This window comes from Trachinotus anak, unplaced genomic scaffold (assembly GCF_046630095.1).
Source record: "Trachinotus anak isolate AG129_WGS33_773 ecotype Australia unplaced genomic scaffold, CSIRO_AGI_Tana_v1 ptg000010l, whole genome shotgun sequence".
NCBI classification, from domain to species: Eukaryota; Metazoa; Chordata; class Actinopteri; order Carangiformes; family Carangidae; genus Trachinotus; species Trachinotus anak.
Genome location: NW_027273861.1, coordinates 19,754,198 through 19,778,160, shown reverse-complemented (window position 1 = coordinate 19,778,160; position 23,963 = coordinate 19,754,198). Strand labels below are relative to the sequence as shown.

The window sequence follows — 23,963 nt, the reverse complement described above, 5'->3', positions numbered from 1 at the left end:
TACTGGATCAAAAATAATTTCCTGTTAATGTGTCATGTCAGCTTGACCCACTGTGAACTCACAGTGAGTACTGATATAATGACACTGATATAAAAACTTCAGTGTCTGGCTGCTCAAAGTCCCGTGAAAGGTTTCAGGACACCTCCACGGGTAGACGGCCTGTAAAATTACTGGTAAGTGTGAGTAGGTTGTGAGTAGGGGAGAAGTAACACTTAGATTCTGCTTTCACTTCAGTGGGTTTTAAAGTGGCTTTGATGGTGTCTGACAGTTATTTGTTTTGTCCAACCTTTCTAATTCCAGGTTGTGACACATCCTTCTAAAGAAGTGATGGTCACATTTTTAGAGAGTATCGCTGACTTGGAAAAAGGGCAGGCTATATTCTCAAATTATCGTCAAGCGGTTGTAGTAATTCATTTTCAAAAGTCTTGAAGAAACTGACTCTTTCTTTAACTAAGATAGGTTTCTAGGATATTATATCATATACATATATTCATTTAAGGCCCTTAAGATGAGCCTTGAGAATTAGAAGAGAAGTATGAAGATAACATAGGTGTACTGTGGTATAGGTGTGTCATATTTTTTGGTGTGTAGTGACACCTGCTGTAGACTGAATGTCACTTCAAAATACAGATGTGCACACATGGCTGCCACACAGCCATTATGGCTGCCAGATACATGTAACCAGTAAGTACAAAGCACTTCATGTCATGTGATGGTCATTTATTGCATTTTCTTACTCTTTCACCCAATCTCACCATACAAAAGTAAGCATAACATTTCCAGACACTCTATTTTGCGGAATAGATAGACAGGACTAAATACAAGTCTGTTTTAAACGTTGTGGGATTGTGCTTCCGTGCACGCTGGTCCTGAATCCCCTGCTTTTACCGGCCCGGTGCCTTCACCACTCATCCGCGGCCCTGTTCGAGTCCTCGTCGGCTACAGCACAGTCCAGGCGCTGAACGCCGGGCAGCGCCAGGTCCCTTTCGTTAAGCTTCTCCAGAAACGAGGAAAGCAGTCGTTTGTTTAAATGGTCCGTCAGGGTCCTTTCCTCTTCGACACGCTCCTTGGCGACATTTCCCACCGTCTCCACCTCCTCCGCCTCGGTGTCCGCGCTGAGCTGCGGCGGCGGAGGAGACGACCGGTGGTTCAAGGACAAGCCGTTCGCCTGCTGGTCCTCCCCGGACCGCTGCTCCGTCCGGTTCCCGGCGTTCGCCCCCGATTCCGTCTCCATCTGTGATATTAAAGTGGTCTGCAGGGCGGCATTTTCCAGCTCTTTCAAGCGCTTGCTGTGGAGGCCGCAGGCAGGGGGCTCATTTGCAGCCGGGTTGTTGTTGTTGTGAGGCGGCTCACCAGTTTGCTCCATCATGTTCTGCGTCAGGAGTGCGGCCCACAGATAGAAAAGACTCATGTGGCGCAGACTGAGAGGTGTCGCCGCCCTGTGGCTGCACTATTAACATACACTGCAACCCTTTCACATTGGTGGAAAAGTTGCAGATCTTTCACACAATTAAAAGTAGAAAGTACCACAATGTCAAAATACTCTGGTACAAGAGCATTGCATACACAGTGTTATTTAAATAAAATACACAAGTATAAAACCTGTGGTGCAGCTATGCGCTATTGGTAAAATAATCCTATTGCAGTACATTATTTTATAAGGGAATCACATTTTTTCTATTTTTATTTTGAAACCTCATCTGCAATGCAACATTTCTACAAATTTTATCACTATTTTTTGTTTGTTTACTTTGGAAAGTGGCTTTGAAAACAAACTTTACAGCTTCATTATATCTTATTTTGTCTTTTTTTTTCAGTCCACAGCAAAGAGGGACAACGACTGTGATATAAAAACACAATGTAAACTTTTTACACGCTGTGGAAATCATTTAAAAATCAATTCATTGACCCATATAACATATAAATTATCGTATGTTTTAATTCCAGATGGTCGTGACGCCGATCATCCCAAAAAAGGTCGCTTTTAGTTTGTTTGGACGCGTTGAGCTTCCGTAGAACAAAAATCGGTTTCCATAGAGACCGTTCGGTGGAGGCCATAGACTGCTCAGACGCAGCTGGGACAGGTAACAAAACCGCTGTCGTGCCTGCTTATACGATATGCTGTGTTTGACCATCCTTAACCAGGACGTTCAGAGAAATCAACTCCTCTTTTCTAATCACCTGCGACGACACTAAGCGTTAGCTTTTCTGTTAACTTCTAGCTAGCCACCAGTTAGCTAACGTAAAATCTGACGTTACCTGCCTCAAGACGACATAAATGCGACGCCCTCAATTGTCACCGCCTTTCCCAGAAAACATGTGTTGTGCTCGTCGTGTGTAAATAACTTATATCTTCGCTTTTTTTTGCTGCCAGTGGAGGAACCAGTGCATGTTGTGCTGTGCAGTGCCCGCAGGTCACAATGTCTTTCAGAGACTTAAGAAGTAAGTGATGCTCGCTATCTGCTGCTATCCATTTTGTACAATAAACATCGTATCGCTTAACTGGGAATTGTTTTGTGTCTATATCATGTTTGTAACTGGAGCTGTGTCTTATTTGGCAGATTTCACGGAGATGATGAGGGCCTTGGGCTATCCTCGGTTGATATCTATGGAGAATTTCAGAACGCCAAACTTTACTTTAGTGGCAGAAATCTTAGTATGGCTTGTAAAGAGGTATGCTTGAGGGTCACCCATTTCATAATTCTTCGGGGTCTAAAAAGACTGGCCTCTGCTCTAAAATATTGGTTGGAGCTTTTGCATAACCTAGTGATCCATCAGCTCTACTTCTGCCCCATGTGTTTTTTTCTGGCTACCCCCTGGTATGGCATCAGATGTCAGTGTATATTTACATTAATATTAAATTTATTTTTATATTTACTTAGGTCAGCAAAACTATGTATATGCATTATGTGTATAAAGGAGGATACTGTGATATATTTAGCTCTGTGTCTTTTGCTCCATATCCCTCTCTTTTTCCCATCACATGTAGATATGAGCTTCACATGGATATTCCCACCGATGTGGATACAGAGTCAGACAGAATATTCTTCATCAAGGCTGTGGCCCAGTTCATGGTGACACCAATCTTATTTTCAGTACAAATGTACAGTTCATTAAAATTTACTAAAGGTCTGCTGTCGTTCTGTTTTAACCAATGTCTTACCTGGGTGCAGGCAACGAAGGCTCACATCAAGCTGAACACGAAGCGTCTCTACCAGGCCGATGGCTATGCAGTGAAAGAGATGCTGAAGATCACCTCAGTGCTGTACAGCGCGATGAAGACCAAGCAGATGGCCCTGGAAGACCAAGTCGAGGAGGATAACAGCAAGTTCAAGTTTGACCTCAGCTCACGGGTGAGATTCCGTTTTTACACTGTAATCTTAACGTTTGTGTTTCTTAATCTTCAATTGTTTTTAAGTTGACCAGACTGTCTGGAGTTTGGAGCAATAAAAATTACATTTCATGACATTTAAGTTGAGTCAGTGTTGAAATAAAGGACAGATACATTTAAACAAATACCACATATTGTGCAGTTTTGCAGATGTGAATGTGGTTTTCATTAACTTTATTCTTTTTTGCATTACTTAGCTTGAACAGCCTCTAGTTGGTCACTTAAAGTCTTGACCCATATGCATATGACACTCTGGTTAAAAAGTATAAACAGTACAACATTTGACTTCACACCGTATAGTATTTACTATCTTGGTGCTGTTTCATCTAATTTCTTAGTAGAAGAGAAAACTGTGTATTGCTGCTTATGTCTCACTCTGTCTTCACTGTAGATTTCAGATCTCAAAGCAGCTCGACAGCTGGCATCCGAGGTCACGTCTAAAGGAGCATCTCTATATGATTTACTGGGAAAAGAGGTGGAATTAAGGGTGAGGGAAAACCTCATTCACTGACACATTCTGGTTTCCATTTTCCATGATCCTGCGTCCATACAGTGCTAGACAGTAAAAAACTGTTCATGTAAACATTTAGAAAGATCAAACATGCCATGAGATGTCATTTTAATGGTTTTATTTTTGGATACATCAAACACAGACTGGATTGATTGCTTTATTTTTTGAAGGCCAACTTTTGTATGTAAGTGCTTTTTAAGAATGATTTTAAGAAACATAGTAATATCTTGGTCTGAAAAGACATAATTCCAGAAGTTCTGAGATTATTAATGTGAAGAGAATCATATCATCCTTATTTTTGATATTTTCTTCAAGAATCTTCTTTCTTTAAGAGCAGTCTGACAAAAAAACTGTCAGTGGCCATCAGGTACTGCTCTACAGTAGTGCTGTTGAGGCTGGTAGCATGATGTGGCTTTGTTTGGCTCTAGTGAGCCCAGGCTGCTGCTCTCTAATGATAACAGCTGTACAACGATGAAGTCTGTTTGAGAAGCTGTCACTGTCAGTGATGCAGGAGATCACTCTGTCTTTGTTGTCTCAACAGGAAATGAGAACTGCAGCCATTGCCAGACCTCTGGAAATAAATGAGACTGAAAAAGCGCTGAGAGCTGCCATCAAGGAGGTTTTGGTATGAAATCATCCCAACAATCTTGAATTTTTTTTAAATTCACACACAACCTGATTTTATCCATGAAATGGCACTGAATCTGCCACCATGCCTCTGTGTTCATTGTCAAGCAAAGCGTGGAGAAGACCAAAGAGATGCTGAGTAATGTTGTCTCTGATGAGACCAGTCTGGACGCCAAGATAGAAAAGAAGAAGCAGGAGCTGGAGAGGAATCAGAAGAGGCTCCAGACACTGCAGAGTGTCAGGTCAGTTTGCAACCGGACAGGCAGCAAAAAGGCAACATGGGATGTTGGAATGGAATGTTTCCCTGCTGCCTCAGCTAATGTCAAACACATAAAGACACTGAATTGGAATTAGTATTTTAATTGTTCTTATTTGCACTCGCTTTCCAAAACACGTCATTGAAGTTGCTCCCCTCAACTTGCAGAAAATATTTAAACAAAACTTTGACAGGTAAGTACATATATGTTCACCACCTTGCTTGCAAAATATTTTTTTGTTCCTCTCTTTAGGCCGGCCTTCATGGATGAATATGAGAAGATTGAGGAAGATCTGCAAAAGCAATATGACACCTACGTGGAGAAGTTCAGGAACCTCTGCTTCCTGGAGTCTCAGCTGGATGAATACCACAGACTGGAGCAGGAGAGGTTTGAGGTGTGTGTGTGTGTGTGTGTGTGTGTGATATGTAGAACAGTGACATCCTACAGAACTGCTTCTGCTGTTTAAAACTAACACTCATACACTCATACATATTTTGCCTAAATAACTTTCCACTCTGTCTTAGTAATGCTCAGTATAACCCAGAGACATGTATTAATTTAGCATCATGCTTTGAACTTGCTTAACTATTGTTATACTGCTACACTAAGGCAATCTCAGCCATTCTGCACAAATACAACGAACCACAAATGAAGGGAGAGCGACCAGGTGAAACATGAGTGCCCCACTTCTTTCTTCTTTTCTATATGAGATAGCATATGCTCGCATGTGTGATGAGAAAAAAAACAAAAAAAACAATACAGCTCACAATCATTGGCATGGCAATGAAAATTCAGATCTGGTGAAAATGGGAGTAATACCCTGAATGCAGTGGATGGAAGAGAATAGGGCATTTGACATTAAGGCAGAAATGGATTACATCTGTCTGGATTTGACAGATGTATGAAAGCTCGTGTCAATAAAAACTTCTGTCCTCTCACTGGCCCTCTTTATACTATATGTGTCCGTTTTGTTGTCCGTTTGTCTCGCCTGCAGGAGGCTGAAAACACTCTGAGGATGATGCAGCACAAACTGAGGGAGGAGGAGAGGGATTTGATGAGAAGCTCCTGTGAGACAATCAAACACAAAAACAAAATTCAGAAAGTAATGACATAGTCTCAACACTTCTTCATGGTTTCACACACTTGTTTCATATTGTTATCTGCAGTGAAAGATGAGGATTCTGACATGGACGTTCCAGAGGATGAAGGTTCAGACAGTGACATGGAAGAGTGTCGACCTTCCAAGCCCCGGCCAACGCGAAACGCCATCATGGCAGGTACACAGGCAGTGGAAAGCCATGTTTTTGCAGTGATCACCTATAAATGGCTTGGAAAAATTAAAACCAAAATTAACTGCATCATTTTCTGCCTTGTATGATTTACATCTGCAGTTCTCAAAAATAAATACTCAACCATGAAAATATGCCCTTTCATGTAAACTGAGCATGCCTTCTTCTTTACCCTAGGAAGAGGAGCGCGATTCATTGGGAACATGCAGGGTGGGGACAGTGACGAGGTTAGTATTGTCATAGCAACACTAATACAAGACTTCCTTCCTCATTTTGTTTGCCACAATTTTGAAAATTCTCAAACTTTTTCTGCTGGTTTTGCTCCCTGTGATATCTTTCTCACTGCAGAATTACTTGCTGTTTACTTGTATTTGTAATTTTTAACGAAACAAGTATCCTGTGCACTATCTCTGATCAGTTTCACATCCCTTTTGCTTTCCATCATCTGCTCTTTTCAATATCTTCCCTTTCTCTGTCACTCACTTGCATTTTGAAAGCCCTTCTTAGCCGTTTCCAAAAGGTCAATTCATTCTGCCAAAAAACAACGGAATGGAAAGGTTCGTGCAGGAACAGGATCTAGGTCTCTCCTCATTTACCTGAGTATGAAAAGGAAAAATCCATTCTCAAACGATCTGACACTGTAGGCATTGCTCACATAGCAAGTATAGCCTGTATCCCGTCTAATTAATAATCCACTAATTGACAGGAGTGTTCACATAGTTCTCATGGCCAATCAAACATTTTAGATCAGTTGCAATTGTTTTGGTTTGTTCTCAGTTTTTTCTGTAAGACACACATTGTTATCATTTCACACTGAGAACGGCTATTTTTGCATCATACTGTCACAGAAGCACGTGAACAGTTTAAAACTACCAGTTTCTTTATTGTCGCTGCACATTACACGACAAGAGACATTGTTTCCTCTTCTACACAATCTACACAAAACTTGCTTTCATGCAATTAATTCTACTATGTCTATGTTCTGTGCTGTGTGAACACAAAGTACCATTTATCTTAATGTGTGGAGTTGAGTGCATACCAGGATCTGCCACGTAATGACATATTGACATACATTTAGTTTAGCCTCAACACTGCGTTGTACTCTTCCCCTCCAGGTAGTTATTTTACTACGTTATTTGGATTTGGACTGGATTTTTCCTTTGAATCAGGAAAATGGTTATGTTGTCCCTGTAGTTGTCTGACTCCAGATGGACATGTTCCAGTTCAATGATTTCACTGTAAAATCAATTCTGGACTCTGCATGTTTTCATTCAAGCCCAAGATGTGACTCTGTGATTAGATCCTCTTGTCTGATTTAGGTTGTGGTAAACAGTTAGCTGGTTTCGTGTTTAGTTGGGCTGAAGACGTGCCCATCTCTGTTGTAGTTCTACACAGTGGGTTGAAATTGTTATTCTCTTGTTATGGTGCATTTTGTAATTGTTGTTATCATGTGATCTGCTGATTCAGACTGAAGACAGCGAGATTGATGTGGATGAGGATGATGAAGAAGATGAGGAAGGTGACGAGGAAGAGAGCAAGGATTTGGAGGATGACAGTTTGGAGGGTCCGGTATCCAGGGGTACTCGCCCCACCAGGGGGGGCATGAGACCCCCTCTGTTGGAGGAGAGCGACAATGACTTCTGAATAAAGAACACACACACAGATGTCCTCCAACTCTGTATTCTGAGTCAAATTAGAGCATCTTATTACCTCTCAGAAATATGCATTTAATATTCTGTTCCATTATGTTGTTATTGCTACATAAAGCATTAATATAGTTCCTATTTTTTAAATATTTGTGTGAACTGGTTTCCTTAATTAAATATTAACATTTTACTGTCTAGTCTGTGTCTCTTGATTGACTCAAGTATGTAGCAAGAGTGAATTAGTCATATTTTGAGACAGATTATTTCAATATTGTACAATTCTCTTTTATACTCTACTACGCTTTCGAGGAAAACACTATTAGCTCAACTGTATCCTTCAGATAGATTCTACTTGGTCAGATTTTAAATCAGATACATATTTTCTATGGCACTAAGAAGGCTGGCAGATACTGTTTAAATGACTGAAAATTATTTTTACAGGAAAAACGTGAAATCGTAAATGAAAAATATTAAGTATAAAAATTGTACAAGCTTGCAAGATTCTTTGCAATTGCAATGTAAGGTGCATTCAACAGAAAACCATTTTAAATACATGTTAAATGTAAATGCAAGTGTTTAGGACATTATATTTTATCTCCAGAAACAATAATGCCTCATGACATTTTCCATACAAATAGGAAATTAAATATTTCTTGATGGATGTAATTCACATGTCTTGACATTAGATACAGATGTAAAATTTTTACCACTAACAAGGCTTTATCTAAAGGCCACCAAGTTAAAATCCTCCACATCCTCTAGGATGTAGCAGAGTAAAGGTAAAAGTTTAAAACTGGAATTATCTGAGCTGCGTAACCATAGGAGACGTGACGTCATCGCAGTGCGCGCTGGTTTCAGAGAGGAGGTGGCGGATGCCTCTTCGGAACAACAGTCGTCTAGTTACGACCTGTTTTTCCTATCATACTGGTATGAAACCATGTTTATACTTCAACAAATGTGAATTGCGATTGTTATCTTCTTAGATAAATTTCGGCGTGGGTTAAAAGGGAATATCTTGCTCGTCGACGAGCGAACCTGTCTTGTTTATCAGCTAACACCAGCTAGCTAAAGCTAACTAGCTACACTGACAAGCAAAGCTACAGTCTTTTGTGTAGTTTTAGAGAATTCAGATTTGGCTAAGTTAACCTCCTCTTTCAGTGTGTTTTGTTAGTCTACTTGTTTGCAAACCCACATTTTCAAACTGATGCTTAGTCATGGCAGCTATATAGCAGTGATAATTGGCTTGTGTTACTTTATTCACACATAATACAAAATTAATTTCGGTAATTCACTGTCTCCGCGTACGTGGACAGTTAGATTTCTTTTTAAATATATTGGTAAGAAGCAATTACCACCTTGAATCATTGGGGGTATTTGGCTTGCTTGAATCTGCTACAATTAATGGTATTTTCATTATCAATTAATCTGAAGAATATGTTTTCAAATGGTGAAAAATTGCCAATCACAACTTTGCAAAGGCCAAGGTGACATTTTAGATGTCTTGTTCTGTTTAATCCAAAAACCCAAAGATTTACTGTACACTTTGTTATTATACGTGGTAAAGGAAAGAAATCTGCCATTTGATAAGCTGGAGTTTATCAAATGGCAGCTCAAGTTGAATCAAATGATATTCAAAATTAACCTCAATACTGAGCATCAGTCTTAAAAAAAAATCTCCTTTCAGTGATACTCTCCTCACTCTTTCTCAGCTGAATAGCAGCTGTTGGGATGCCAAAGAAGTTCCAGGGTGAGAACTCCAAGGCGGCCACAGCCAGAGCCCGCAAGGCTGAGGCCAAGGCAGTGGCGGACGCCCGCAAGAAGCAAGAGGAAGAAGACGCTCTGTGGCAGGAAACTGACAAACATGTACTCAAAAAAGAGCAGAGAAAGGTGAGCTGTCTCTCCAGCCAGGTCTCAGTTTCACATACATGAGTCATAGTTATTTTTTGCTGCATATCTAGAGAGTGTTCTGTTTTGATGAGGTTTCATTACTTTGACATTTTTTTTATGCACTCTTGGGTGGTCTGCACTAAGTAATGTGTGTACAAACAATAAATTATAAAGTCTTTAGGCTTGACAATGAAATAAACATTACAGAAATGCTGACAAACTCTCAAATTTAAAAAGGCAGAAATCAGGATTACAGTTTTTGATTTGGACAGGGACACCTGTCTGTGGCCTCATATTCGTTACACACACGCATCCTCAGGTCTAATGTCTAGATGTGATTAAGTCTTAATTTTCCCCAAATGGACATTGGGTTGTTGCATTAGCAACCAGTTACAGAACAGAACAAATAGAAAAAGAGCAAATGGGCTGTGCTTAACTTAATCAGCATTTAAGCAAGTAGAAGACTATCATGTATTAAGTAATCTTGTATATCTTTATGTACATAATGTGCAAAATAATAGTGGAAGAGTTTCATGAAGAGAACACAAAGAAAAATTCTCTTACTCTTCTGGACTTACTTAAGATACTACTACTGCAGACAGTTCTCTGGCTGAGTTTGAACTTTATCTAGCTCTGTCAGTTTAGTTTAGTTACCACAGTGGGCTTTGGGGACTTAACTAGCATTTTTTTATGTCTCTCTTTAAGCTCATAGTATAAGTGCAATATACTTTTAAGTATTCTTTTATACAGTTCATTATTCTCTGTGATGTTGGGTGAACATCTGCAAAGCAATTGCAGATGTCATAATATAAGTGGTGTCCAAACTACGTCTAAAACAAGCCATACAATTCCATATTCTTGAAAATACCACATTATCTTATATGGATGATTACATGTGCAATTTCTATTCTATTGTATCCTATATATTGAATAGTTCTGAACAATCAAAGATCAGGTATTTTAGAAGTTTGGTGCAACATGTTTGGCCTGTAAATAAATACATTTTGTCAGTGAAAAAGAACTATCAGCCTGATGAGACAAATTTCTGCAGGATGACAAGGAGAAGAGGAGACTGGAACTCCTGGAGCGGAAAAAGGAAAACCAGCGACTCCTGGATGAGGAAAACGCCAGGCTGAGAGGCAAAGCTCAAAAAGAGGCTGCAGCTGGAGGAAAAGTGACTCGTGCCCAGATCGAGGAGACACTTCAGAATGAGCAACAGCAACAGGAACAGCTCAAACCGAAAGGTGAAGTTAAGGTTGAAGATGTTCATAAAGGTGTGATGGTTAGAATAAAGATGAAACTGGCGATCAGAAGGTGCCGATCAGATAAAATCAAACAGCAGTGGCCATATCCGGGCTCAAACCTGACAGTACATTTTCTTTAACCATGACACCACCTTTGACATGTTTCAAATGATTTTTTTCCCCACAGAAAAGAGCCACCTGGAGACTCCACTGGAGGAGAACGTGAACAGAATTATTCCTGATGAAGGAACGGTGGAAGCCAGAACAATAGAAGATGCCATTGCTGTGCTTAGGTACCAGTTGTTTGTTTGCACTGTCTGTGACATCCTGTTGTCCTTGTGGTTACTGCAGTGTTGATCTAAATGAAGCAGCAAATATGAATTGTGAACACTTACAATTTGTTATTACTTACCCTGTCTTCCTGTCTCCCAGCACGGGGCCTGAGGACCTGGACCGCCACCCAGAGCGGAGGATGAAAGCAGCCTTCCTTGCCTATGAGGAGGCCAACATGCCACGCCTAAAAAAGGAAAACCCCAATATGAGATTGTCCCAGCTGAAGCAACAGTTGAAGAAGGAGTGGATGAAGGCCCCAGAGAACCCCCTGAACCAACGCTTTGCCAACTACAATATAAAGTGAATGCACTCCCCCCCCCCCCCCCCCCCCCCAACACAATTTGAAAACTGTCTGCCTATGCAGAAATTGAATAATTTCATCTAAAAATGAAAAGTGTGAGTATTGCTGATGAGAACTTCACCGCTACCTGCTCAGAGGACTCTACTTTGCTGTTCCATTCACTTGCAAGGAGAAGCTCACCCACCCCCCGAATCGGCATCACAACTGATCATCGTGTCTGTGCACTTGGCCTCTAATGAGACATCTCAGCATCGAATAAATTTAATTACATCTTTTTTTAGCACTTCTGGGGAGGTGGGGGATAAGATGTTTTGAGAATAACTTATTAAAGTTCAACGCTCGATCATAAACATTTCTTGTTGCTTTTAAATGCAAAACTTCTTCCTTTGTTAGGAGGCACATACTTGAAGTCACACACTGAAGTCAAATGTTTCTTCCAGCTCTTGTACAATGCTTATTCAGAAAAGAAGATGATGGAGTTCAAACTTTACTTTTCATTCAAGGAGAAAGTTAACTATGGTTTTGTGGCCAGGGTACATGGTAAATTTTAAATAGCTGTGGCTGGAAGTGACTTTAGGTTTTAGTTACTTTGGCCAGTGAAGAACCAGTTTGTTCAAAGGAGCTGTTTCTTTGCTTAAATAGCAGAACAGTTGGCCTTGAGCATTGAAGCCACCGTCGCCAGTGGATTAAGAGTCGTGCCCTGAATATACTCAGATGCACAGTGCATTTTATACCAAGATATCCTCACTGGGGATGGCCAAGCAGGCACAAAGATTAACTGTAATTGTGTGGGCTCACTCCCCATATCAATCTCTTTTTCTGTTGCCATGTCCATCAGCCAGGTGACAAGGACCCACACTGTTATGGACAAAAGTCTGTTAAATGCAGTAAATGTAAAATGTGACTTGCTTGAACTGTAGTCTGACTGACTGGATGTAGGCTGTTGGTAAAAGTCTGCCATTGGCTTCCTATTACAGGCAGCATTTTCTCCCCTTTCCTCTTCCCCTTCCTTTTACCATTTTTAGAATCCCCTTTGCTAGACGAAACAACAACAACCTCAGAGCTCGCAACCTACACACTGAAAACATCACGTTTTTGATGAAGATTTGGATTGTGTAATAACACAAACGGCGTACGTCTTCGCTGACACTATTTTGAAGGAGCACTGTCGCTGCATCGTGGGCTCAGAGCCGCCTGAGACATTTGTGATTGGTTTAAAGAAATGCAAACTAGCCAGACCGTTTGTTTTTTTCCCCCCCCAAAAGCAGAAAGATAATGGGTGCAGCCAGACCATTCTCCAGATAGGTCTGGCTATGTGAGACTACTTGACCGCACCATGACTCCTGACTGTGGAGTTGGTGCTATTGCCTCATAACCAGCAACATCAACGGTAAAGGCTCAAGTTAAGTGTTGACACAAGTATGATTTCTTCACAGCTTTAAACATTTCTGATAAAATACTTTGCCTGTGCTTCCCCTCCACTATTATAAGGCATTATCCTCAGCATGGTTTGGTCTTTGGATTGTTGCAAGCAGAATCTGTCACTTGTAAAACCCAAATGTGAGGGAGAAATTAATTAATCAAATCCTGGTGTATCTGCTTTTACCAAGAATACAAGTTGTCCCTTTATTGCTTCATAACACATCTACACAAACTGAAAACAAGAAATAAAAAGACTGAATCATCTGCTTTTACAGGTCGAGATCTGCTCTAAAATATTTTTATTGATACGTTAAAACAATGTAAATTGGCATGAAGATTTTTAAGTTTTTACCACATCCACAAAATGAGCTAGCTGATTTTCTTATTAAAGGCAAAAAAAAAAACATCTCCAGACCTCAAACAGTAGCTGACTGACCTCCCTTATCCACTCCACCAGACACTTTGGCCTTTAGCCAGCGATCACTTTAAATTCCTATCCTTTCACAACTTTGGTGGGCTGGTGAAATTGAAGTTGAAATTGAACAGGATTATAATCCAAACACTCAGAGCTATATTGCTGCTGTGGATTCAACTTTTGTTTTATTTGCTTGTCACAAATCTGTTTTAAAACGAGAGATCACTTACTGCTCGGGTAGTAACAAAACTATAACTTTAATGCAGTTAATTGCAACAACCAAAGTAACTTCTCATGGAAAATACTTCCTGATTGTTTTTGGCTGTGGTCATTGCCACTGTTGGTCACAAAGGTTTTCTCCAGCACAGCAACATTGATATACTGAGCTGCTGAGGCAGCAAGCTGCAGGCTTTGTGGGTTTGTCAGATGCCAGGTGGAGAGACAGCAAGCACAAATAAAACAGGCCTAAAGCAGTCTAAATATAAGTAATAAATGGGTAAGGCAAGTAAAATAATATAACAAATATAGTTTACCTGCAGTTACATTTTGGGCTTTTCCACCTGAAACATGCAGTCAGGTGTAGCCATTTACAGATTTTAAATGCCTTGGAAATGTAAAAAATGAACTAGAAAACCAAGATAAAACAGAAATGGTTGTTGAGCCACTGATCTGTGTACTGGTCAGTAATCCAGAAAAGCAACTGCATTTCTTGAAATAGTTTGGATTTTTTTTTTTATGCCATGCATTTCACATTGAGAGACACCAGATCTGTTTCATGTTTGCAGGTTTTTATTTCTAAACAGCAAAAAAAGAAAAGAAAAAAAAACACTGGTGAGGTAAGTAACACTACTCCTGCTGACTGAATCTAGATTGTTTTGAACTTCTTAGGAGATTGGCAGTGTTTTTGAATGTATCTCACCATGCAGTTGTTTTAAAATATCTCCTGCAGTTACATCTGTTAGATCATCCAGGACACATCTGATGGGGCCTTGCACTCGCTGGCTTCATTCATTCAGAGCCAGATTTAAAAATGGACACTTTTGTCCAGCCAGGCTCTTGCGGCGGAAGAGATAAGAGACCCTGTAAAGACCTTTGAAATACAGAGCTTTAATGACAAGTTCAACTGACCTCTTTTATTTTCCATTTTGTATTGAAAGCAACCAATTCCTTTTATTTTCCCTAGCAACCAATCACTCCCACTTTATGGGGATTTCTTTGAGCTCATTCGTGTGATGTTCCGCCTTAACACTCCGGTCTGATGGTACAGGTTTTTGTTTTTCTGCATCCTAACCTGTTGCAGCACCCTCCCACTCCCTGTCCATTTGCATGGCAACCCTTTACCAGGCCAGCTGCTGCTGCCCTTTTCTTTCTTCAGGTTGAATTCTAATCATTACTTTCAAAGGAAAGCGTCTCCAAAGCTCCTTTATCAAGTGCTCGAACTGGGAGGAGGCAAGCCACTGTCCGACACCCACTCAGGCTGCTCTTCTTGCCACCTCTGTTCTGTAAACTGCGAGCACTTCCCATTTGTGACCTGCGTCTTTAAGTTTGGGGAAAACAACATATGGAAGAAGAAGGTAAGGATCTCCAGGGGGGATTTGTTCAGGATGTATCTTTGTTCGTTTTTTAGAGAAACTTGTAAAAATTGAGATGTTGAATTGTAGTTGAAAGGCTGTACTCCACAATAAGACAACCACCATTTGGAACATTTAGGTTTGCTTATTTACAAAATGGTTTTTACACGTGGAAAGTGGCACTCAAGTCATAAAACACTTAAAGATAAGCTATGACAGTGATGGCTCACGTTTTTGTATGGGGTGACAATAAACCCACCGTTTGGGCTGAGCGTTAGGCGTTAAACACATAGGCTACTGTCGTGTACACCATATACATCAGAATGACACCTGTTATGAAGATAAAAGGATAAATCAGTTTCTAAAAAATGTTATAATTTCATGGGTTTCAGTGTTTGAAGGGTGAAGGAGGACTGACATTGGACACTGCTTACAATCCTTATGATCATATTATCATCTGGTTTTTTAATAAATGTGACAGCATCATTCAAAAATAATGCAACTTTAAAAGCTGTTACATCTGCTACAAAATTTTCCTTTTTCACTCTAGACAAAATAATATCCACTTACTACACCTTTGTTGATAGTAATTTAAGACTTTACTTTTTAACAATGGCTTTCAATAATTCCAAATTATGAGTTTCTTTCCTCTTAAATAGTTGAATAACATGTGAAACTGATCTGTTTAATTTTCTGAGCCTTTCTGATTCCCACGCACAGTAGAATAACATTAGAGGGGGGTCACATCTGCTTTTGACAGAATGTTTCATATTCATAACCAGCTGAACACACAATTTGCCTTGAATAAATACTCAATAATAAGAGTGTGAATAATCAGTTAAATAGCCTACTCTATAAAGGCTATTATGGAGGCATGAAAATTTGAGTTAAAAAAATTCCACTCCAGAGTTTTAAAATACTTTATCTGATTATCTCTTAAGCAAAATAACATTGGTTTTTTGTTGTTTTTTTTGTTAAAATTTAGGCACAAAAGGAGAAAGAAAAATATTCAACACATGCTGTGTTCACATTATTCAACTGTGACATCCTGATTCAGATATATCTCTGTCTGTGTTGCATGTGCATCTATTCTGTCTCGTCTGTCCTCTCTCTTTCCAGTGACGTGAAAAATGATGTGTTTGTGATCTTGTTTCTCTTCCGTAGTGATGCCATGAGGCTGATTCTGGTTAAACCCACCAACGCAACGCGACGTCTTGACTCAACAGGTGAAGTCTTCCACGACGGGGACCATGAGCATTGCACATCAGGAGGTCCGTCCCCTTCAACAAAGACCCCTGAGGGGAAGCACGATCGATACTCTGGAACCTTAGTTGAAGCATCTTCGTCCGCACAGGAGACGAGCCTGTGCTGTGTTTCATCTTCACCCCATGAAAGATCAAATGGAATCAGTCCTCCGAGAGTTTCAGCCCAGATGTCACCGCTGAAAACCCAAAACCTAACCTTATCACAGCTGAGTGATCAGGACTGGCTGCTGCTTTGTGGCCAGGTTAGCAGTGTAGGAGATGATTCACCCTCAGCAGAAAGAGCAGGGACCAGTGTAGGACATCCAAACCACAATGACAGATGTGGTTGTGCCTGTCCTGATGCGCACAAGCATTCAGAAGCTTCTACTTTTCAACCACAATCAAAACCCAGTACAGTCCAAGACTGCCTCTCCAGAGTGGCAAACAAGAGGAGCCTTTCATCTTTACCACACACCCAGTCTTTCTCTCAAAGCACCCAAGGTTCAAGCTCTTGCCAGGTTTTACCACAGCAAACAAACCAAAGGGGTTTTTTGAAACCTGCAACAAACCATCCAGAAGATAATTTCATGCCTCAGTGCAGTGACCAAGAAGGTCGCAAGGAGCTTTTGCAGCAGCACCCTTGCAATCATTTTAAACTCAAAGACAGCAGCCAACCAACCCTTCCAAATCTATTCAACATCCCTTTAAACTCTGTTGAGTGTGTTGAGACAAATCAGAAAGTTCACCAACGGCCTCAGCCTGCTGCCAGTACAGACCTGAACTGGAGAGAGCTTTTCGGTAAAGAACCACTGTTAGTTCAGCAACGTCAAAAGAAAGACTCTCATGGATCGATGACTGGTGATCAAACCTGCAAGTCACCTGGGGATCCCTCAATTATTCTCAAGTGTCGTCATCTCCCATACAACCCTCTGACCAGTACTCCGCGGGTGAAGAGGTCATATACGCCAGCCAGTAACAAAAGTGTCCAGTCCTTCTCCATCAGCCAGTATAGTTCACTTGAGAACCAGGATTTAGTCGAGGAGAGAACTAGACAGCAGCAAAGTCAGGTACAGGATTTCTTTTTCTTTATCTACTGTTGTCTCCTGACTTTGTGCAGATAATTTCATGAAATGCAGTCCATATCACCTAGCTCCTGAGTTTAAAGGTAAAACATATTTTCTTGTTGGGCGGTCCTATTTCTTCTGGTGTACTGATTATGGTTTCTACCAAGATGTGTTGTCTGATAAATTTCATGCTCTGTGCTGACTGTCTTACTTGCAGACAGACTCTCAGCTGCTCAGTGGATCAAAACTCTCCCTCCCTAAACATACTTCCCCACCATCTGACAACTTAGAAACTAGTGACACAGTTAACGGGGATGCAGTGCGACCGCTGAGCAGCCATGGCGCTATAAGATCCAGTTCTGCAGATCTTCACTCGAGCCAACAGCCTCTTCAGCTTCTTCACAGTGCCATCCTCGAGGATGCCTTCTCCAAAGTCATCCGAGAAGACTCTAGTAAGGCCAACAGTGACAACCTGACCAGGGAGGAAGGCTGCGTACCTCAAAAGAAGACTAAGGATATTAGTTACCGGCTAGGTCAAAGAAGAGCTCTCTTTGGGAAGCGCAAACAATTGAGTGACTACGCCTTGGTCTGTGGGATGTTTGGAATTATTGTTATGGTGATCGAGACAGAGCTTTCGAGGGGATATTACAACAAGGTAGTCCTCTTCAGACTCATTTTATGTAGTATTATTACTTTATTAGGTAGAACAGAATGCAGCCAAGAAAACTGAATGCTCATTTGTTACTGACAGACTGACATACAAGCTAGTGGGGCATCCTTTATGAGAAACTGATGCCAACAAAGCAAACAGATGTCGACATGGGTTTTAAGGCCATTTAAATGACTATTACTCAGGAATATTTTGGGCAGAAATACCCTACCTTATGAGCTGCATTCACCACATTCATGTTTTTGTTTCCATTGTTTACAGGAATCCATATATTCATATGTACTGAAAGGCCTGATCAGCCTTTCTACTGCAATACTTCTTGGACTCATTGTGATGTACCATGCGAGGGAAATCCAGGTATGTAGATGATTTAATTCAAACCCATTTAGTTAGGTAACTGATGGCCTGTTTTTTGATTGGTAAACTTTATTATTTGAGCGTGGAAGTTCATTCTTGACCTTGGTAGCAAATGTGATAATGTGATAAATGGGAAAAGTTAACTAACATTCACTTAGGTAACCATTCCCTATCATACAACCTTGTTCTGAGAGTGGAACATGCTCAGGTGTCATCATGTAACCCAAGTACAAGACATCAGTCACTTGGTAACAGGTGGCTGTATACTGTGGGAAGATTACTGAAGGAGGCTGGGATATACAGCTGAAGCTTCAGCAAAATAAGTGAACTTTGAGTTTTGAATTTATTTATCACAGAACTGAATCATTGTTTAGGGGAAATTAGTACAAAGGTAGGCAACTCTGGCTGGGCCACGCAACAAAAAAAAAAGGTCTGAAATATAAGAAAAGGTGCTCATCAATGCTTAATGCCATCACCAATAGTGTTGATTTAGTGAGAAATTTGCCTATTATCCAAATCTTCATATAGAAATCAATCACATTAACAAAACACTTCAAATGAAAACTCCTCTCCAAACGAATTTGCTTATTATTGATAGTTAGTTATTATTGTGTTCTGGGTTAATAGATCACACATTACCTTAAACCTTCTGTCCTCTTCTTCTACAGCTTTTCATGGTGGACAACGGGGCAGACGATTGGAGGATAGCTATGACCTTTGAGCGGATTCTCTTTGTTGTCTTTGAGCTGCTGGTCTGTGCCATCCATCCAGTCCCGGGCCAGTATGTGTTCACCTGGACGGCTCGACTGGCCTTCAGCTACACAGCATCAGTAGCGGATGCTGACGTTGACATCATCCTCTCGGTGCCAATGTTCCTGCGCCTCTACCTGATTGGCCGGGTCATGCTGCTTCACAGCAAACTGTTCACAGACGCTTCCTCCCGCAGCATCGGGGCGCTCAACAAGATCAACTTTGACACTCGTTTTGTGATGAAGACTCTGATGACCATTTGCCCCGGCACAGTCCTGCTGGTCTTCAGTGTGTCCTGTTGGATCATTGCAGCGTGGACCGTGCGTGTGTGTGAGAGGTATCAGCAAGAAAAAAACAAAAACCTTAACTTCTCACTCTTCCTTTTCTTCCTTAAGTAACCTCTTGCATTACTTCAGGTTTGTGTATTTTCCACCTTATTTAGATGGTGTATATTCATTTAAGAAACCAAAATCAGGGATAGTCTATGTGTAAAACATCTTCCTTGCTATGACACAGCCTCTCTCAGTTTTTACATCCACTGCTGTTGCAGCCAGGTGTCATGTCTTCACAGGTATCACGATGCACAGGAGGTAACTAGTACCTTCCTTGGAGCGATGTGGCTAATCTCCATCACCTTCCTGTCCATCGGCTATGGAGACATGGTCCCTCACACCTACTGTGGGAAAGGTGTTTGCCTGTTAACAGGAATTATGGTGAGACTTGTAATGATACATTACAACCAGACATATATCGGAGGGTAAACCTATTAACAAAACACTTTACCAATCAACTAGCCAAATACTATATACTGGCATACTACATCACAGCAATATTTGTGGCCTCAAATTCATAATCAATCTTATAATTTGTAAATATATTTGCTTAGTTTAAAATTGCCCTTGTAAAGCCCTTTGCCACAGTATCCCACAGTGCCACTAACCACTGCTCTTCTCCTCAGGGAGCGGGCTGTACAGCTTTAGTTGTTGCTGTTGTTGCAAGGAAGTCAGAACTCACCAGAGCCGAGAAGCACGTCCATAATTTCATGATGGATACCCAACTCTACAAAAAGGTCACTTCACAATCACAGATGCAAACTTGTTGTACATCATTTCTTAATATTAACAGTAAAGTACAATTTAAATACTATTTTGGCTTTTTTTTTTTTTTTTTTACCATATTGGGTCAATTGAAGTTTTGTCTAGAAGTTTATTTATATCTCAAAGAGCTTTACAGTGGAACAAAACAAACACATGCAATGACACATGACACAAACATTGCTTGCTGTAAATGTATTAATGTAATTCTACTCTGCTGTGTCATCTGTATGATATCCCTCCCCCAGATAAAAAACACAGCTGCTAACGTGTTGAGGGAGACTTGGCTCATCTACAAAAACACCAAGCTGGTGAAGAAGATTGACCGTGCCAGAGTACGCCACCATCAGCGTAAATTCCTGCAAGCTATCCACCAGTAGGTATAAATACACCACCACAGTTTGAAGAAAGTGTAGATATTGTAGGAAAACTTTACTGACATTGTAAGTGTTGCATTTTACTCATGGTAAATGATAAATGTTGTCAAAGTAAAACATGCGACAGGGTTTTGATTCATGCACTTAAATATGACTGTGACTGTGTTTCTGATTTTCAAACGTAGACTGCGAAGAGTCAAAATGGAGCAAAGGAAACTCACTGACCAAGCCAACACAGTTGCTGACCTTGCCAAGGTCTGTATGTGTAGTATCTTTCACATTTTAAAAAATTGATCAGTTGAGAAATTCTTAATTTGACAGAAGTGAAAGAAAGATTTTTCACCAAGTTAGGTAATTATCCATAATCATCTATTAACAGTAGAAGCCAGAAGATACTGTGTGTTATTCCAAGCAATTTTAAAATCTAATTCCAGTTTCTCTAGTTTGCCATACTTCCCTTTTAGCAGTTACTTTACCCATACTTCCTGAGCCAAAACACACAGGTCTCCCACTGACCACTGTGAAATGGTGGGGCACATTTGTCACATGACGTATCATTTCATATTGGTATTGACCCACTGAGGACCCACAGCTCTACTACAAATGCAAAGAATAGCTCAATTCAAATACAATGAATTAAATGTATGATCTGTCCTCCCTCCTGCTTTCAGACTCAGAACATGATGTATGATCTAGTGTCGGAGCTGCAGCATCGAAGCGAGGAGCTGGACAGGAGGATTGTAGCTCTGGAGGAGAAACTGGATTCCCTCCTTCTCAGTGTGCAGTCGCTGCCCCTTGTGCTTTCTCAAGCAATAACAAAGTTACAAAAGGATTTCCTGGACGACTTGGCTTGTCGTGTCCACTTCCTGTCATCCTCTCTGAGCTCTGAGTGCTGTCCGGTCCCTGCCAGGCAGCTCTGTCCAGGATCCACCACGCCAGAGACACCTTATAGCTGATAGGCCTCACTTAGTGGTTTCCTTCTTAGTCTACAACCTATTTTAATGCTGGGGAGGATTTTCTTGACATGCATTCTTCTTTTTAGTAACACTCTGCTGTGCAATCATACATTGACATACATTCACCCCCGGGAGTTGCAGCTAAAGTCATGTCGAGCAGCTCCAATGGGAGGGGAAGTGTTTCGGTCAGGGGACTCTAGAGGAAGGGAAAACATCATCTCTTCATTTCTTCTGCTTCAAGTTGTTAGCTGAGGGACCGGGTTTTCACCTGTAAATAGACAAACGTTAATCCATGCAGCCTCTCTTGATTGCACCACAGTGAACTGCATGAGAAGATGGTCATGGAGAATTTAAGTATAACTGTCAGCTATTATATAAAATCAATTATTAAAACACCTTATCATATTCTGTGTAACTTAGCTAACTCTCAGGCAGTTTAAGAAATTTGAAATGATATTCCTATTTTTGGGGGTACCATAGCTGGGCACATTGACCACTATGGGTTCTCAGACCTCCTGTGGAGGACATTTTCTTAAGGTTTAAGCAAGTTTTTTTGGCTTACCATACCAGTATTTTAATTAAGAAAAGCTAAGACTACAAAGTTAAAGATCAACATTAGCTTAGTTCAATGGCTATCCTTTTTATCAGAACACTGATAACAGAAAAACTAAATACTACTAAATCACAAATCAACAAGAGTAAAACATCTGTAATATGGGAGCACTTAAAGACAGTTCTCCAACAAGGTGATTTGGAGAGAAGCTAGATTAATTACAAGTGAATATTTTTAGACGCAGCTCTGCCAAAATGGTGGATATGAGCAAAGTCAACTGAGCAGCTTTGATAACTGAAAGTTGATGGCTGTCTTGGGGTTACAGAAGTCAGCTTGTCAACATCGTGCTCCTTGAATGAACTGGCTGTGAAAATGATGAGAAAGACAACTTCCACTTGATGGTCCAGGTTGTGCAGGGCAGCTCCCAGGAATGAACATGTGAAACTGTAGCTACTTATGAAAAGCAGAGCAATGAAGGTTCAAAATAAAAATGACAAAGCCTTCACTTACTGTTCTAACTCGAAAACATCTGCAGCAATTTGTCAAGAATGGTACCGACTGACTCTTAACCAGAACTAAAAAAAAAAAAAGTTGTTGTTCCTCAAGGATTAAGTTTTCTTTGTCCTAATGCTTTACTGTAAATGAGGTCCTCCATTAGAGAGAAGTGATAAGGCATAGAGAAGAGATTTTCTGATGTTTATGATTACTTTAAAAGCAATAATGATCTCGTTCAAGCTAAGATTTCACAGCTGTCGAGTGCTATAGTTAGTGCTGTAGATAGTTGGACAAAATTGTCTTGATTGTTCAAAATGCCAGATTAAAGCCTGGAGGGGAAGAAACATTAGTCAGGGCACCTGTAGACTTTAGAACAGTTTGCCTAAAGGTATTACATTCATTTAACACTGCAGCTCGTGTCAATGACCACTGTAATACCATTATTGCAATAATAATTCATTTATTTGCTTAACTCACATTCTTGATTTTTTGTTTTTGTTTTAAATTTCATTTTCATGTGGTATTCTGCTGCTTCTAGTAAACTTAATTGTGTGCGCTCTTTTAAGTGGTACTTTTTACGTTGTAAACTTGAAAACCTTCTCGAGAAATGTGCAATAGAAATAAAGTTTATATATATTTGATAACTTGGGAACTCCATTTGTAGTTCTGAAACCTTCTTGTCAGTTCTGTCATAGAGAGATTGGTTTTAGGGAATTGATTTGTGTTTGTTAGGTGAAAGGGTTATATCCACCAGGTTGGGGAAATCAGAATAATAATCCTGGACTGAACAAAACAGCATATTCCCATTTTTAAATAATTTTTCTGACAGGTTGCTTGTAATTTATTGGTGACACTAGAGCCTGACAGGAAATAGTGGTCATCAGTTGTCAACAAGGGCACCATTTGATAGTGCACAGCAAGAGGCGAGTGTCAGAATCAGTGTGTTGCACAGCACATTTCAATTTTACAAGTAAACACGCGGCCTCTGCTAATGCACCCAAATACTGCTTCTCCCCTTACACAAACACTTCTTACTTTCAGTGCTCTACTATGAACTGAGTTGGCCTTATCCGTGCTCAGCTCCCGCCAAACTGAAGAGGCCCTGTCGGCAGCTAATTGTATATCATTAATTAAACAGTGTTACTTAAGTCAGTAGAAGGTGGTGGGGGGGGGGGCTCCACATCAAAGTTTAACATATTAAGACGATTAGTTTGAGGAAGGAAACTTATTGAGAAATCAAATAACGAAGCCAGTCATTCTCCAGACATGACAAACATCTCTCCTGGTGAGGTTGTTTACCAGAACCACCATCTGCCTCTTGGATGCGAGGTTACATGGCGCTGCGTAATCTCGCGATAAGTCACTTTATGCGAGCTGCACCCACGAGAATGTCGTTTCGCGCGCTGAGGCTAAGCTCCAGTCGCATTTCAGATTGACAGCTCCGCCGTCCAATGAGCAGGATCCAGTGAGAGGCAAGCAGCCAATGGAGAATCCGCATTTTTACAGCGG

At 40.6% G+C, this 23,963-nt stretch overlaps 3 protein-coding genes across 3 annotated transcripts; all 3 read left to right on the top strand.

Moving 5' to 3' along the window:
* Positions 1 to 1,994: 1,994 nt before the first annotated feature.
* Positions 1,995 to 7,911, top strand: cluap1 (clusterin associated protein 1). Its single transcript, XM_071485982.1, has 13 exons — positions 1,995 to 2,084; positions 2,375 to 2,442; positions 2,562 to 2,673; positions 2,990 to 3,074; positions 3,174 to 3,353; positions 3,783 to 3,878; positions 4,444 to 4,527; positions 4,638 to 4,771; positions 5,039 to 5,180; positions 5,781 to 5,853; positions 5,953 to 6,063; positions 6,253 to 6,302; positions 7,543 to 7,911. The coding sequence occupies exons 2-13, from the start codon at positions 2,421 to 2,423 to the stop codon at positions 7,717 to 7,719; spliced, it is 1,266 nt and encodes a 421-aa protein (XP_071342083.1). The 5' UTR covers positions 1,995 to 2,084; positions 2,375 to 2,420; the 3' UTR covers positions 7,720 to 7,911.
* Positions 7,912 to 8,499: 588 nt separating this feature from the next.
* ccdc124 (coiled-coil domain containing 124) lies at positions 8,500 to 11,836 on the top strand. The gene is made up of 5 exons (XM_071485981.1): positions 8,500 to 8,648; positions 9,431 to 9,608; positions 10,660 to 10,852; positions 11,040 to 11,145; positions 11,285 to 11,836. Exons 2-5 carry the CDS (start codon positions 9,450 to 9,452, stop codon positions 11,487 to 11,489), a joined length of 663 nt encoding a protein of 220 aa, XP_071342082.1. The 5' UTR covers positions 8,500 to 8,648; positions 9,431 to 9,449; the 3' UTR covers positions 11,490 to 11,836.
* Positions 11,837 to 11,982: 146 nt separating this feature from the next.
* Positions 11,983 to 23,893, top strand: kcnn1b (potassium intermediate/small conductance calcium-activated channel, subfamily N, member 1b). The gene is made up of 10 exons (XM_071485979.1): positions 11,983 to 14,897; positions 16,059 to 17,205; positions 17,420 to 17,857; positions 18,134 to 18,229; positions 18,898 to 19,316; positions 19,551 to 19,692; positions 19,938 to 20,048; positions 20,322 to 20,449; positions 20,636 to 20,705; positions 21,122 to 23,893. Exons 2-10 carry the CDS (start codon positions 16,066 to 16,068, stop codon positions 21,404 to 21,406), a joined length of 2,829 nt encoding a protein of 942 aa, XP_071342080.1. The 5' UTR covers positions 11,983 to 14,897; positions 16,059 to 16,065; the 3' UTR covers positions 21,407 to 23,893.
* Positions 23,894 to 23,963: the final 70 nt, after the last annotated feature.